This window comes from Artibeus jamaicensis, unplaced genomic scaffold (genome assembly GCF_021234435.1).
Source record: "Artibeus jamaicensis isolate MK-2021 breed Jamaican fruit bat unplaced genomic scaffold, CSHL_Jam_final contig_2668, whole genome shotgun sequence".
Lineage (NCBI taxonomy): Eukaryota > Metazoa > Chordata > Mammalia > Chiroptera > Phyllostomidae > Artibeus > Artibeus jamaicensis.
Window position 1 is genome coordinate 26,275 of NW_026521583.1, and position 15,991 is coordinate 42,265.

Here is a 15,991-nt window from a genome sequence, read left to right on the forward strand (position 1 = left end):
CCTTGGGCAAAACAGACTTTATTGAGAGGAAGGTGGCCAGTGGGAGGAAAGATCTGGATTCAGGAATCCTGGATGCTACTCCCAGCAGGGTCACCAACACCATACAGAAGTCCTCCCAGAGCCTCCAGGAGTTTCTGTACATTGAGAATCTGTGTGGGGAGGGCTGCCCTTCCAGCTCTAACACCCTGCAGTTCTAGAATACCCATCCAGTGAAAGAGATGTGGTCACACAAAAGGACTGCAAGTGCCCTTCACAGAGGATTCCTGTCCACACAGAGGTCACCTCTACAGCAGGTCCAATTCCCAACCCACTGGCAGGTGAAGTCTGCTGGAGTCACACAGAAGACACGGCTCTTGGCAGAAGTGGCTCTGGAAGTGTGGTCTGTACCCAACAGACAAGCCTTTGGGGACCACCTGGAGAACATTCAAGGCCAGCAGGCAAAGGCCATGTTGGACCCAGCAGAAGGCAGAGGCCGGAGGCAGAGGACCCTTCAAGGGACAAAATGGGCCAGGTAAAAGTAGATGTTACACTGCACACACATCAACACACTTACTTTGTTTTACAACAACTGCACCAGCCATCAGCAAAGCAGTTCCAGCCTCCCGCCCCCTTCCAAGGACGCCCTCTCCAGGCTGAAAGATGAAGCTGTCCTCAGAACGGAAGACGCCTGATGAAACCAGGTACTGCTTCCTGCATCCACAGTCCTGTCTTTTGTCTGGAACATCCTGGTCTGCTCAAAGGCCAGCTTTAAAGGAGTCACTTCCCCGTGATGACAAATGGATTCTTGACTACATATAAGCCACATATTTCAGAACATATTACCCAGTTGTTTCTATGTTGAAATCACAAAGCCAAACCAAACCACATCAAATAAAATCCTAAAGATTTGTTGACTGGAACTATGTACAAAGGTTCGCAATGTCAAAACGTAAACAGAGCTGGCTCTGGGTGACAGCCACGGTTATTTGCAGACAAAAACTCCTAAGCATTTCTTTAGAGCCGCTTTCAAGCAAACCCCTTCACCGAAGGTGTATTTCTCCTTCAACGTTTGACTTTCCCAGGCTGTCAGAAAGCAAGCTACCTACTCTTTTCTGGATGGGAGAAAGGTCTGTTTTTCAATAAACACCCTCCCCCTCCACTCCCTTCTCCTGCCTGCTCCCACCCACCACCCACCACCCACATGACAGGGGATGTGAAATGGCTGCTGAGCTGTGATCACTCAACTTGGAGACAAAAGGAAAAGCCAGGTTCCTAAGCGTTAGAACTCAGATCTCAGCATTGCATGCCCAGGTGGCGGGGCTAAGGGTTCTTGGACAAACTTTTCTGGACACCCAGCTGGGACACCTCCTGCTACAAAGGCACCCAAGACCTTACTCCAACCCTCTCCTCCCACCCCTTGAAGCCAGCTGCCCTAGAACCAGCCAAGCCTAGAATCTACAAAAATGCCTGTTGTGCCCCAGGCCAAGGAGACACAAGAAGAGGGCACTGGGTGGCAAGTCATGCTGGGGAGACACACAGCATGCAAGTCACCACCTAGTGCAATGTTGAGCCTCCAACCCCAGAGGGACTGGGATGAGGGACTCTGTGGGCTGGAGAAATACCACATGACCCACCCCCTGGGGGAGGGTTGGACCCTCTACTCAGCCAGCAGCAGGCACCTCTCCTTGTTCAATGCTTTTAATACTTTCAGATGGTGAAGTTGTTGTGGTGGTCAGAGACTGTGCTGGTGGCCAAGACACCCCTGTGCCTGCCCAACACCCTTCCTCTAGGAGACACTTGAAAGGAACCACGCTCCCCCTCTTTGAGGCATATCTCAGACAGTGCAATGTCATGTCTGGTCGGGTCCTGCCTCCTCCTCCCCCCAGAGTCTCCCTGAAGCCCAGAAGAAGGAGTGCTTCTGGCCTCTCCTAGGAGCTGATGACGTGGCCAGACCAGGTCTCGTGCTTGGTGCCGGGTGCCAGGTGTGTGATGACCACCTCCACAGCCTGCAGCTTCTCGTGCTTGGGTGGGATGGAGCACATCTTATAGGTGACCTCATCACCTTCCACCGGGACGTACTCCCCTTCCACACTGTGGGGGGGAGAAAAGCACTCAGTGCCCAGCACTCAGAAAAGCCCTGGTCAGAGGGCCACCCCTTCCGTGGAACTGCCCCCCTGCCAGTTCCGGTTGTGCACATGGAAAATCACAGGGCGCAGCCACGCCTGTGCAGCACCACTCGGCCTCTGCCTCAGACCCTGGCTGAGGAGCGCCCGACTCCATGGGCTGCTCCCCTGGGACCTTGGATGCTGAGACAGTCAGAGAGAGCTCAGCTGCCCAGGGCTGCTCACACTCCCTGTTAAGTGTGGGTGCCAAGGGCTTGTGGACAGAAGAGCAGGGGAGCCAGTCTGAGCCAGAGACAGAAATGAGGCAGTCACATGGGAGGGGAAAGATCACCTGGGTGCAGGCTTCCTGAGCAGCTGCAGCACCCCACCCTGGTCCAGGAGTCCCACAAAACAGCCTGTACCTCTGCTCTTTGTTCCCCAGGAATCTGGTGCGCCTCCAACAAAGACGCTTTTGTGTTCAAAGATAGTTCCAGGAAGTCCTTTCTCTTGGGACCACTGCCAGAATATTCCCTCAGTTTCTACGGGACATGAGTCACCATCCCAGACAGGATGGTAAGGTACTCTTCTTAACACCCCCTTGATGAGACCCCACAAATCCCCTTCAGATGCCGAACACCAGGGCCAGCAGCCCCCCAGAACTGGTTTGAAGAATCAAGTAGCAAATGGAGCTTCCCTCTTTGACTTGGCCACCGAGATGCTCAGCCCCTCCCAGCAGCGGAGCTGGGCATCACAGCATCTCCATCTTTCTAACTTGCCCCCCACCCCCATGTTTCCTTACTGACTTATTTTCTTGATGCCCTGGGTGTATCTTTGTAAACTAGTACAAATCCTTTTGCAGTAGGACAGAGGCAACACACGTCCACACCTGCACTCAGGCAGGCGCACATGAAATGTGCTGCTTTAGCATCTAAAGTCTACCCATAAGACCTGATGTGCAAAAATGTGGGGTTGGGGGCGGGGATGCTAAGAAAAATAATTCCCTCCTCATGGCAGACATTTGCAATAGGACCCAATTTTCAAAAATATGGTTTCTATATACAGGGTGGGGCAAAAGTAGGTTTACAGTTGTACACATGGAAAACAATACAATACTTAACAAATAATAATACAAGAATAAACTCTGTGTTTCCCACACTCCCAGCTGTCAACCTACTTCTGCCGCACTCCGTACTGCCAGGTCTGCCATGCCAAGCAGGACTGCCTCACAAACGGGAATGAGAAATCAGGGGATGCTGAGGCCACAGGAGGGGGTACGGCCAGGGGTGCCAGATCAGGTCCCCACCTACCTGAAAGCCACCTAGAAGGCTCGAAGCAAAACCCAGGCCACAGGACGCCAGGGCCTACAATGAGTGGGCCCCGCCCTGGGCCTTCCAAGGGTTCCAAATAGGAAGGAAGGATGTCAGTGAGCAAGTGACTAGAGAAAGGGTCCAGCTCCAAACTTCCTGGATCAGTGCAGCCAGGCAGCCCTCAACCTCCCCAGGCCACTTCCCTGAGGTGGGGCAGGAAAGTGCCCAGAGGGCAAACACAGATTCCCCAGCTCACAGGGGTGCTCCCTCCCCATCCTCATGGGTGCTCAGCCCCACCCCAGTGCTTCCCCTAACCGCTACCTCTACACCACCACCAAGAGCAGTCTCAAAACCCCGGCTCTGAACACAGTTTCACCAGGTCACACACACCTGGCCTCACACCCTCATACCCGGCACACATCAGAGTCACATACTCTCTCCGCCACCGAGGAGCCAAGACAGCGCATACCCCAGTCCCATACCCCACAGACCAGCCACGGACTCACTCGGAGATGTGCAAGAAGATATCGGGGCCGCCGTCTGCTGGGGTGATGAAGCCGTGGCCCTTGGATCGGCAGAAGCATTTACAGACTCCTTTGTAGACTGGACCCTGTGAGGCCCTTACCGTCCTGACAAGAGAGGGGCAAAGTGTGAGAGGCTCCCACCAGCCCTCCAGACAACCACCCACTCTTGAGGGGCATGCCCAGCTCATCCACGCCTCTGCCCACAGCTGGGCCCTGGGGTCCTGGGCAGGGCCACCACACACAGCCGTCCAGGGGGTGCACTGCACGGCTCCGGGAGCCAGTCACACAGAACCCAGCAGAGTGACTCACTGGATGGCCTTGGCAGATTTTCTCAGGGCTCAGTTTCCCCATTTGAAAAGAGGGTGTTAGACTAAGAGCTCTCTGAGCAGCTCCCTGACAACAAGTTATTAATAAGAGCAGCACCTGCACTCATTGGGCCCGAGGACTGCATCTGCCAGGCACCATGTGGGTCCTCTGCAGCACTGGGCAGCCCCGCTACTGTCTCCAGTTTGCAGCTGAGGAAGCTGAGGTCTCCCAGGATTAAAGGCTTGTGTGCAGTTAAAGGTCAGTGATTTAGGACCCGGTGATTCCCCAGCTGTGGCGACCTCTGTCCCATGCCTCTAGATCATGACAGGCTCTGGTGGGCCTGGGCAGTGCCCTCCAGAGTTCACAAGTTCCTCACCCTTCCCCCAACCCCAAGTTTGCCATTCCACAAACAGGGACACTGAGGCATTGAGATGGCCATTGTCTGGAAGCCTCCCCCAGCCAGTCCGAGACTCACGCTGAGTAGGTCCTTGTCCGGCGAGTGGGCAGTGGGGGCTGGGGACCACATTGCCCCGGAGAGGGGATGGTGAGCGATTGCGGACCCGATGGGTGTCCAGCAGCCCTACTGAAGCCTGGTGGGTGGGGGGCTGTGGTGGCGGAGGAGGTTCAGATGACATGGCTGACCTGGAGAGAGACCGGGGGTGCTCAGGGGGCTCACACCTTGCAAGCAGGGCCCCCAGAGGCAACCCTACCCCCACATCTGAAAGCCTGCCACCTGAGACCCATTCCTCTCACTGTGGGAGGAATGCAGGCGCAAGCTCGCCAAGTGTAGAGGTCACAGTCACATCTCCACAGATACAATGGTTTTCCCAGCTGGGCCAGGTGCCTCCCCTGGGCTCTGCAGCAGCCGTGGACCTTGTTCTACCACACCTGTGCTCAGAAATGCCAGCTCGTACCTATGGCTAGGATGCCAATGGTCCCCTGTATCTCCCTAGCACCCAGCAAAAACTTGGGGCACTTAGTAAATACTTGTGAAAGGAAGGGAGAGAGGGAGTCAAGGAGCAGGCAGGCATTCGCTTTAATGCCAAGTGCCCAGATCAGGACTCCAGCCACTCAAGAAATATTTCCTGACCCCTAAGCGCCAGCAATAAGGGAAAGGGGAGGCATAAGAAGAAACTCTGGAACACAAACGAAAGTCAGGCTCAGACACCAAGTTTGTATTCAAGGGGCATTTCAAAGGCAGCCTCTCCACCAGGCCCCTTACAAAAGACCCACAGGAGTGAATTTCCACCCAGCCTAGATCACTGGGCCGCTATGTTATCAAATTACCTCAGTGATCCTCAAGGGGAGTGGGAGTCAGAGAGCCAGCTGGAAAGCTGAGGGGAGAGGACTCCATAGCAGTGGCCTTGCTCTTGAAGTTTTGCCAAGATCAGGACACAGACGCTGTACCCAAGAACACCATATTGTGACTACAAAGGCGCCCTTTCAAACACGTCTTTGGCTCAAGGTCAGGAGAAAAGAGCAAAGCCTAGGACCCAGAAGGCCTTGGGTAAGTCCTTTCTCCTCTGGATCAATTCTCCCATTAGCAGAGGGGCAGCTGGGTGGCATCACTTAGCACCTGCTCAGGGTTTCTGACAAGGGCCTGAGGTGAAGTGGAGGAGCCGGAGCTCAGATCTCATCCAAGTTCACATGGCGACAGGGACAGAAGCGGCCCAATGGGCTTTAGGTGTCTCACACGGGGTTTTCAAATTTAAAATGTGAGCTATCTTTTAAACATTCCCAGGAGTGTGCCTCAAAATCAGGCTCCCAGCTATTCATGAAAAAAACTGGCAACTCTTGACGATCCTGAACCCATGGTTTGCCACCCTACCTCCCTCTCTGTAGTAACTGTGTGGCACTGGGGCGCCGAGTTTTCAACCTAAATCACCCAGCAATGTCCCCTCCGTCCCCAAGACAAACCACCCAAGAACCAGGCCTGATCCCTCCCTGCCAAAAACACAAATCTCCTCCCTGACATTCCCCACCCCCACCCCTCAGCAACCCCCAGTCAGGTCTCAGTTCTGTCTGGCTGGGAGAGTGATATAGCTACCTCCTGACCCTTCTCTCAGCTGCAGCCGAGGAGGACCTCGAGTCCGGGGAGCCCCCACCTCAAAAAGGCCCCAGCTACTCAGCCGGGGTATAGGGCTCCAGCATGACCCACCAGCACAGGTCATAGAGTCCTGGAATGTTCTGATGAATGGGGTTCTGGGAAAGGGGCCAGCCCAGAGAAGGAAGGGGGAAGGGGGGGGCCTGCCCCAGCCCTCCCCCTACACCAGGCCTGCCAGGGTAGCAGGTGGGACCACAGTGGCTCAGTGATGCCAGGGTGAGGTGGAAAACTGCCCTACCCACTTCTACCCATAATCTCTCGCTTTGCCTCTGGAGTCAGGCACATGTGACTTCGAACCCCACCACTTGCCAGTTGTGTGATCTTGGGCTACTTAACCTCTCTGGACCCCAGCTTCCATGTCTGGTAAGTGGACATTATAACAGTCCTGAGTCACACCACAATCTTGAAATTGAAATGAAATAAGACACTGAGCACACGGCACACCGCCCACCCAGAACAAGTGTCAGCAGTAAGTGTCAGCTATAATTGTAAAACTGTCACCATCAAATCCACGAGTGCATGCCCAGGGCCAGGTCCTGTTCATGGCACCAGAAACACAGGGCTAAATTTGGAGCCAAAACATAAACAGGTAAATCAATATATGAACAAAATCATTACAGATTTCCAAAAATAAATATTAAAAAAAGAAAAAAGAGTCAACCATCTGAAAAACAGAAGGAGGCTCTTCCAGGTAGCGGGAAATGCCTGTGTAAAAGCCCGAGGCTGACAAGGGCCAGGTAGGACTGCGGCCAACAGAGTTTATATGGTGGTGCTGGGGACGGAGGCGTAAGAGGCAGGTGAGGGGAAAGGAGGGCAGGCCAACTGGAGAAGCACTGGGCAACAGCATCACTGCCACGTGTGTCTTCCTTCCCTCCCACACTTGTCTGTCTGCCTCCATTCCCCTGCCATGCCCATCTCTCCATGGGTTAATAAAGCAGGCCCTCTAACCAGCCCCCTCAACTCCCCCAATCCACTTAATCCCTCAGAGATGCCAAAGAAACCCACAACCTTGGGGGAGTAAGCCACCTGAGGGCAGCACAGGGTCCCTCTGGGTCCCTAGGGCCCCGCACTGGGGCTGCCACAGAGCAGGATTTCAGACATAGTCCAGGGAGCGACCCAAAGACTCCTTACCAGCATCAGACCCCAAAGCCCAGGCTGGCGTCTACTGAGCACTTGATATGTGCTTATTAGCACCTTGCACAGTCCGCAGAATGTGGCTGCATTTATGGTCTCCTGGGAGAAACTGAGGCACAGAAAGCGCAAGTAACTTGGAGGGGGCGGGGGAGAACGTGCTGTCTGCGAGGGGTTGGGGGGGGGTGCGCAGTCAAGGTTGAAGTCTGTAAGAAAAATAGCTGGGAGAGTGGTTAGCCCAGGAGTCAACTATGAGTCCCTGTTGCCACCCCACAATACACACACAGACGGGGCGTGTGTACAGCAGCCCCAGCCCACCCACCGGCATAGTCCAGGCTTCCCACTGGGCAACTGTTCTCCCAGCAACACCAGGGGTGGGTGGTCTTGGAGCATCCCTAGAAAAGGCAGTCCCTGCCTCCATGACTTGCCTGGGTCACACATCTAACAAATAAACTGGTGAAACATGCAGTATGCCCAATAGTGGAAAAGCTATGGAGAAAAAAACAAGCTGGGAGGAGTCTGCAGATGCAGGAAGCTCAGGCTGGCAAGAGGCTCTAGGCCACACCCGAGATGGGCCTCTGGCCTTCAGCAAACTCTGACCAAATATCATGCCCAAGGCATGTCATAGTTGCTGCACTGTGCACGCATGTGTTTGTGTCTGGTGTATGTGTATACACCAGTATGTGTACTCACACATGGCTCTCTGGAACCCTCTGTGCATCTGAACACACCCATGCAAGTGTGCATGCACTGGCTTGTAGCCCAGGCTTGTCACTGCTAGTGAGTGTACACCAGTGAGCTAGGTGGGCCACACCCTGCCCCTGAGCACACTAGGTTTCTGCACTGGCACCAGAGGACCTTGAAGAATGTTGCCTCCTACTCAACTGGGAGTTACTGGGCCACCCATCATTGTAAGAACAGAACACAGGACAGTAAAATTCCTGCCCTCGAGTAGCTTATGTTCAGGGAGGGGGAGACCCACAACCACCAGGACAAAAGAAGCAAATGAGCCAGGCAGTGTTCCCAGTACTGCACACATCTCAGCTCATTTCACTCCCATTTCACTGATGGGGAAACTGAGGCACAAAGTATCAAATGACTTGCCCAAGTCTCACATCTAATAAACTAGTGAAAAACAGAGCATGTCCAATAATGGAAAATATATGGACAAAAAGCAAACAGGGGCAGAGAGTGTGAGTAAGCAACTGTATTTTCACAGCAGTGGTCCCTGGTGAGCAGCTGGCCGTGCTTACCCCTTCCCAGTCAGCACCAGCAGGCTCTAAAGAGTGCTGAACCAAGGAAGGGAACCCTGGGCCCAGAGGTGAGGAAGACAGGAAGCCACTCCCACCCTGCCTGTCCCCAGGGAAGGAAGGGTGTGTTAGCAGCGCCTTTATGCTGGGAAAGGGCGGAGAAGGGGTCTGAGGCCCAAAATAGCCTGGGAATTTTCCACAGACCATGCAGGTCCTCTGGAAGGTTCTGAGAGTTCCACCACGCTCCAGGCTCTGGGCTTTCCTGACCCCTCCTCCACACACAGATCTGGGGACTGGAGATCCAATCCTGCAGGTCTCCTGTTAACACCCTCCCACCCACACCACCTGCTGCTCTCTCAGCCTAAAAGCCACTGACCCTGTCAAGGAAAAGTCTGTCTGGAGCCAAAGAGCCAGTTGCCTCCTCCAGGGAGGAGACCCTTGGCAGTTCTGCTGTCAGTCATTTACACTTTAAGGAGAGGAAGCTTGTAGTTCATTTCACAAGGCCCCATTCTTGGTAGCTTTCAGACCCCTGAAGGCACATGGGAGAACAAGAGCTGGCTTCATGCTGGGAGCTTCATTCTCAGTAGAGTTCTCATCAAAGCCAAACCTCTCCAAGCCTACCATTCTGCAAAGCAGGAGTGTCTTGAGCCTTCTGTGGGTTCCTGGCTAGGGAAGGCTGGGGCTGGGCATCAAGTCCAGACACCTCCCAGCCCCAGGGCCAAGCCCCTGCTGGCAGACACTGATGAGCACTAGCCCACACAAACTAAGAAGAGAGGTTACTAGAGAACTAGCCAGGGGGCCAGGGTCAATGGTGTGATGGCCACTGTCCATCATAGGGGTGGCAGCTCTAGATGAATCACAAATTTACCCAGTTGTACTGGGGATCCCAGTCTGTACACTAAGCAGAGACTTCTCTGCCCTCTCCTTCCTACCTGCAGCCCAGCTGAGCTCAAGCAGGGCAGAACTGAGGGCTTTCAGGCCTGGGGGGCTGGGTCAGCTGAGGCAGGGCAGAGGGCGCCCAGGAGAGCCAGAGAGGCCCACAAGGCACCCCATTCCTCTCCACTGTTCCAGAGAGAGCCTGGCTCCAAGGGGAAGGAGGGGGAAAGGAGTGGGTGGAGGAGGCAAGCCCAAGTAAAGGGGGTGGGGGAGTCAAGGGGAGGGGCAGGGAGCGGAAGGGGTGTTGGCAATAGGGACAGAAATATGAACAGGGTGGGGGGTGCAGCCCTGGCAACAGCACGTGGGGACGAATGAGACCAGCTGAGCCCCATCCCAGGCCAAGCCCAGATGGAAACTACTGGAAACTGCTCACCTGCCCCCTGCCTGCCCCCTGGGGCCTGAGTGCTGGGAAGAGATCCAAAACCCCAGGACTTGTGTGCTGGGGACCAGTGGCAGGCCCTCCAACACTCCTGCCACGCCCCTCCCAGAGAGGGTCACCCAGCACCCTGACCACCTGGGACATGAAGTGGCCCTGACAGCCCCTTCTGGGAGAACTGAAAGCCAACTATGCACCCTTAACACTGCCACTGCAAGCACCCAGGTATTTCATCCTCACCTCCCCAGCCCTGGCAGCAGACCTGCGTTTCAGGCCTGACTCTGCTCTTCACTCCTTCTGTGACCCTGACAGGTGACCTCACTGCTCCACGCAGCATGCAGCCTCAGCTACCTCATCTGTCAAATGGGACAGTAACAGTGGCCACCTCCCAGGCCCAGGGACCTTGTACAGACCTGATGGTGCCAACAGCAATGGGCTGGGTCAACAATGGTTGAGCCACTCATGCTGGAGCTATCAGACACGATAGAATGTCTATCAGGGACGTCTAGAATGATTGCTCCTATTCCTGTCCCTGCTGATGGGACATGAATGAAACATCCTGATTTTGCCACTCAGCAGGACAAAGACAAACCTGTCCCCTCCAAAGGGAAACTACTCTCGACCCCACCCCAAGAGCCCAGAGCCCAACCTGGGCCCAGGTCAGCTCACTGGGAACCCCAGCACTTACTTCGCCCTGGTCCCATGACCCTGTCTTGCCCTGGAGGGGCTCCTGGGCCAGTTGGGGGTGGGAAAAGGACAGACAGACCAGCACTGAGAACCAGAGGTCATCAAGGACCCCCCCCAGTAGGAGAACAGCAGAGGTGGGGAGGCCTGGGGCCTGGAGGAGGGGGCAGGATCACTTGGGGAATGAGGAAGTCATTCCTGGCAGAGGGAGCTGCAAGGGGCAAAGGTCCAGGGGAAGGGGGTGCAGGCCACAGAGAGAAGTGGGAAAGATCCAGGTGGAAGACAACAGAAAGCTCTGTTCGGAAGTTTGGCACTTAGATGGCAATGGGGATATCGGTGGACGATTTTCAGCCTGGGGTTGATTTCAATCGACTGTTTTTATGACTTTCCCCTGACAAACAGGCTGGAGAGGCAAGACTGGGAGCTAAGAGACTGAGAAATGTCAACATAGCAAGTAAAACATGTAACAGTGGCTAACCTTTCTACTGGCACTGGGTTAACCATCTCCTTTTATTCTCACACAGTACATTACAGTAGGAAAAGTTATGTTCCCAATTAAGAAGTACAAATAGGTAGTTACAAAACAACCCTAAGAAATGGAGTAGCCAAGAACTTACATGCAGGACCCATGGACATAAACAATGGTGTGGGGACTGCCTGAGGGAGTGGGGGTGCTGGGTGGAGGGGGGCAAAGGGGGAAAATTGGCTCTACTGTAACAGCATAATCAATAAAAACATAATTTCAAAAAATTTTAAAAAGCAGAGCTCTAACAGCAAGAAAAATAAGTTATATCCCCAGTCTACAGAATGGGAAACTGAGGCTCCGGGAGGCTTCCCAGTTTGCAATAGACAAATGAGACACCACTGCCTATGATAACGGAAGCCCTGAGGGAGAGGGCTGATCTGCGCTCCCCCACCCCAGTACATATCCAGACCAACCCCAGAAAGGCCGTCGGGGTCAGGGGCTTCCTTTTTAGAAATTGAAAAAGAACAGTTCGTTTCCGGCCTGCAAACGGGCTGCCAGCACGCCTGAGAGGAGGGAGGCTGCGTACACGGGCAAAGTTTTCGGCTCCGCCTAAAGGCACCCTATCCGTCCGCAAACACACTCGGCCAGCGCCCGACTATTCTCCCTCCCCCACAGGCAGCCAATCGCTAGCTCCCGCACCTCCCCCGCTGGGCCTGGCCAAGGTCCCACCCGCCAACCCACAGATGGCGCGGCCGACTCCACCGCCCAGACCAGCGCCCCCCACACCTCCACTCCGAGTCTCGCCCCATCACTACAAGAGTCACCCCAACCACGTTCCAGCGCGGGGACGAAAGTGACCGCAGGGTTTCCTACAAGCAGAAAACAGGTGGCTAGACGGGAAGTGCAACCTACAACCCCGCTCCCAATCGTTACAGCTGCTGCCACACCCACCCTCCGCCTGGGGATAAGTAACTCGCTCTCCCCAACAGGCCTCCGCGACCTGGATGTTTCCTAGGGGCCTAGCCAGTCCCTGCCCTGTGCCCCCTGCCGGCCAGCTGGAAGACCCTGAACGAAGGGATTAACTGGGAGCAGCGGCACAGAGAAAGCCAATGTCCCACCCGGCCGATACCAGGCCTCCGATTGGGGGCACCCCGCCACATCCCTCCTAGGGTCCCCTGAAAATGTTCCTACCCGTCGATCCAGTCCGCTCAGCCAGCTGCTTGGCTCCGACTGCCTGAGCTTGGCTGGGGAGGAGGCGTGGTCCAAAGGGCGGGACTGCCTAGGACACGCCCCCAGGGACTTCCAACCAATGGAGCCCGGGCAGAAGCCCGGGGAGCAGGGGCGGGACAGGCAGGGCAGCTGGATCAGACCTTTGTGTCTGCGTGCGCAAGACCAGCCTGAGCGCGGGACTTACAGCAGCTGTCTCCAAGTAGTGGCGGGGGCCAGTGGCTGCCTGTGCCGCACGCCAGTGGCTGCCTGTGCCGCACATGCGGTCAGAGAGCTTCTCAAAAAAGTGGGAGAATCCCGTCTTCCTGCCAGTACAGGTTCTTCCCCTAACCCACCGTGTCGGTCCGGCCCCAACCTGACCTTCGCTGCAGCATCCGGATGGTCCGGGATGCTCTCAGAGATCAAGGAATGACCCCGAGGAATGAAGGGAGGGCGGAAGGGAAACAAGCAAAAAACAGAAGGGAAAAGAGGAGGGGTGGAAAGGAAAGCAAGAAACTGCAAAGAATGAACCGCGGGGAAAGCTGTCGGTTCTGTTTTCTTTTATGGTTGTCTTTGTTTCATTTTATTTCTAATTCCCACTCCCTCCTTGACTCCTCTGTCTCTGGGGGTAAAATGATGTCACTCTCATTTTATGGGAGTGGAAACTGAAGGGCAGAGAGGCCAACAGCCCCCAGGCACAGGCTAGAGTCAGCCCTGGGCCCTGACCCAGGTTGGTAATGAAGGGCAGGGATGGGGGGGGGGGGGGGGGTAGTATTCTGTAACTGTGCTGGGAGGGACCCCTGGGCCCAGGAGTGGGGTGGCACCCAGATCTCTGCCTGCCCCTCATTTCCCTCCCCCTTCCACTCCTCAAGCCATCTCAGGAGCACACAGACCTTTGAAGACAACGTGAGAAGACAGCTGTCTACAAGCCAGCAAGAGGGCCCTCCACCAGGAACCAAGATGGCCAGCACCTTGACCTTGGACTTCCAGCCTCTAGAACTGAGAGCAATACATGTCTGTTGTGTGAGCTGCACAGTTTGTGGTAGTTTGTCATGGCAGCCAGAAGAGGCCAAGACCTCTTTTCTTCCTTCTCTCCCCAAATCCCTTCTCAAAGTCTCAACCAATTGAAACCTCTTAGAATTTCACTCTAGATTGGTGTGGTTGTGGTTTGCAGTCACTACCTGGGTGTATTGTCCATGCCAGACTGTGCTGGGCAGGCATGGACCACCCAGAACAAAAAGTGCCCACCCAGTCTCCCCACCCCAGGGGAGTTGCAGACAGGTGGATAACCAAGGACCAGGATGTCATGAGCAAGGCTGGATGAGCCTGCATTGCTCAATGAGAGTCTCACCCTCAGGCCCATCAGACAAAGCGGGTCTCAGGGAGGAGCTGTCTCCCCAATTGCCCTGGCTTCAACCTCCTGCAGCCAGTGCCATCACTTCACCATGTTGGCTCCTTCTGACAGCACTAGCCTAGTGGCACGACTTTGAGCCAACAGGAAATGAAGAATCGGGCCTAAGTTCTCTGCCCAATAAGGACCAATGAGCCAGCTGGCCATCCACCCACTGGACAAGTGTTTATTGTACATGAGCTCTGTTCCAAGCCCTAGACTACACAGAACTCACATTGGCCCTGCGCCTTAGAGTGTTACACTCTTAGGGGAAGCAGATGCTGAGTCTGTAATCACACAGTGGTACAAAATCCCAGTGCACCCACAGCAGGAACAATCTCTGTGCTGGAGGAGTCAGAGGAGGCTTCTCCAGAAAGTGCTAATTGCCCCCGAGATCTTCTAGAAGATGAGAAATTAAACAAGAGAAAGGACATTCTCAAGAGAGTTTACACAGAGCATGTGCAAAGGCCCTGAGGTGAGAGAGCATGTGGGTTAAGATGGCAGTTGGCAGAATGAGCTAAATGTATGAGTCTCAATTAGGGAGCTTCGCCTTCAAGAGTGATGGCAGCCAGGCCCTGGATGGTGGCTCAGTTGGTTAGGGCATCATCCCATACACTAAAAGTTTGCAGGCTCGATTCCCATTCAGGGCATAAACCTAAGTCCTGAATGGGAACAACACACACTCAAAGGGTAAGTGAGAGGCAACTGATCAATGGTTCTCACATCGATGTTCTCTTTCTTTCCCTCCCTAAAATCAGTGACAAAACCATATAAACATATCCTTGGGTGAGGATTTAAAAAAAGTGAAGGCAGCCAGGTATGGGCTTAAAGCAAGGGTGAAATGGAGACTCTCCCCTTCAAAGTGCAACTCCTGTCTACTCCTGTCCCCATTCTTCTCACCAAGACTTGGGCTTCTACCGTCCCACCAGGAACAGCAGCCTCCACCCATCCCTTTTGCCTTCCCCTAATTTCATGCCCACGCTCCAATTTTCTATGCAGCAGCCAGAATGATCTTTCAAATACAACCATTTCTAATGAAGACATTACTCATGACACTGACACAGTAAGGCAGACTTTATTCAGGGCTGTCACCATAGGGGGAAGGAGCTCAACAATGGGGTTTTGCAATAAGGGAAAGAAATTGCACTCAGCTCCGAGTGCAACAAGGAAAAGTGGGAATTTAGACCCATGGAGCAGGGTAGAGGGGGAATTACTAACGGCTCCCCCTTAGTAATGGTCAGGGAGCCTCAATGGTCAGGGGAGATTCCGGCTGAATTGGCCTAACAGGATTCTTGCAGAAAGCAGGTCATAGTGATCAGACATCACCTGAGGGTTGGTGGGAGAGGAGGAATTTGGTCAAATGTCAAGGGTGAGGTGATCAGATATTGAGGGTGAGGGACTCTGGCCAAACCAACTTGATAGGATTCCTGCTAAAACTGTACTCAACAAGGACAAAGACAGGAGCCCATGGCCAAATCCAGTCAAGCAAAGGATTTGGAGGAGACTACCTAAAGTTTAGTTAGAAAGAAAAAGAAAATCTTTGTCACCATGTCCCTCCCATGCTCAAACCATCATTGACTCCTTGCTGCTTTTTAAATAATATCCCAAGTCTTCTGCCTGTAATACTTCAGATTTGGCTTAACTGAACATAAGAAAATCCAACAAGCTTATGCAAGTTGCAGGTTTATATCTCTGTCATGTAAAAACAACAAAAAAAGCTCCTGGAGTAGATATGTTTTGGGTTGATGCAGCAGGTTGATCATCCTCAATGACTTGGATGCCTCCTCTATTCTTGCTTTAAAAGTTGGCTTTAACACTTGGCTTCTAGCCTCAGGGTTGTCTTATAGACCAAAACAGCAGCTTGAGCTCCAGCCATCACACATCAGTGTGTTTATTTAGTGGGGAGAGGCAAAGAGCATCTTCCCATCTCTCAAGTCTCCACACCATTATCGAGAGGAGCCCCACCACTCTCTGGGTGCCCCTTAGAGTTCTCACTTAAACCTCTCATTTTCTCTACCAGTTAATTATCACTAGACCATAACTCTGGAAACACAAAACACTGTCTATTGGGCTTAGCAGGTACCTCCAGTAGCTAGCCCTGCACAGAGTTCCTGTAAGCAGTCTTGAATAGTGACTGAGTATACAAATGTGTGCATGAAGTTGTTTCTTGCAGAGCCCCTTTTCTCATCTTCTCCAAACACAGAAATGCTGGCCTGGGGAAATACAGCAA

At 53.8% G+C, this 15,991-nt stretch overlaps 1 protein-coding gene across 1 annotated transcript; it reads right to left on the reverse strand.

Moving 5' to 3' along the window:
* Positions 1 to 564: 564 nt before the first annotated feature.
* On the reverse strand, positions 565 to 12,034 carry CARHSP1 (calcium regulated heat stable protein 1). Its single transcript, XM_037134587.2, is given in 5 exon segments — positions 565 to 2,070; positions 3,895 to 4,017; positions 4,694 to 4,728; positions 4,731 to 4,860; positions 11,952 to 12,034. Coding segments are annotated over 5 exon segments (474 nt in total). The 5' UTR covers positions 11,975 to 12,034; the 3' UTR covers positions 565 to 1,907.
* Between the last annotated feature and the right edge of the window lie 3,957 nt (positions 12,035 to 15,991).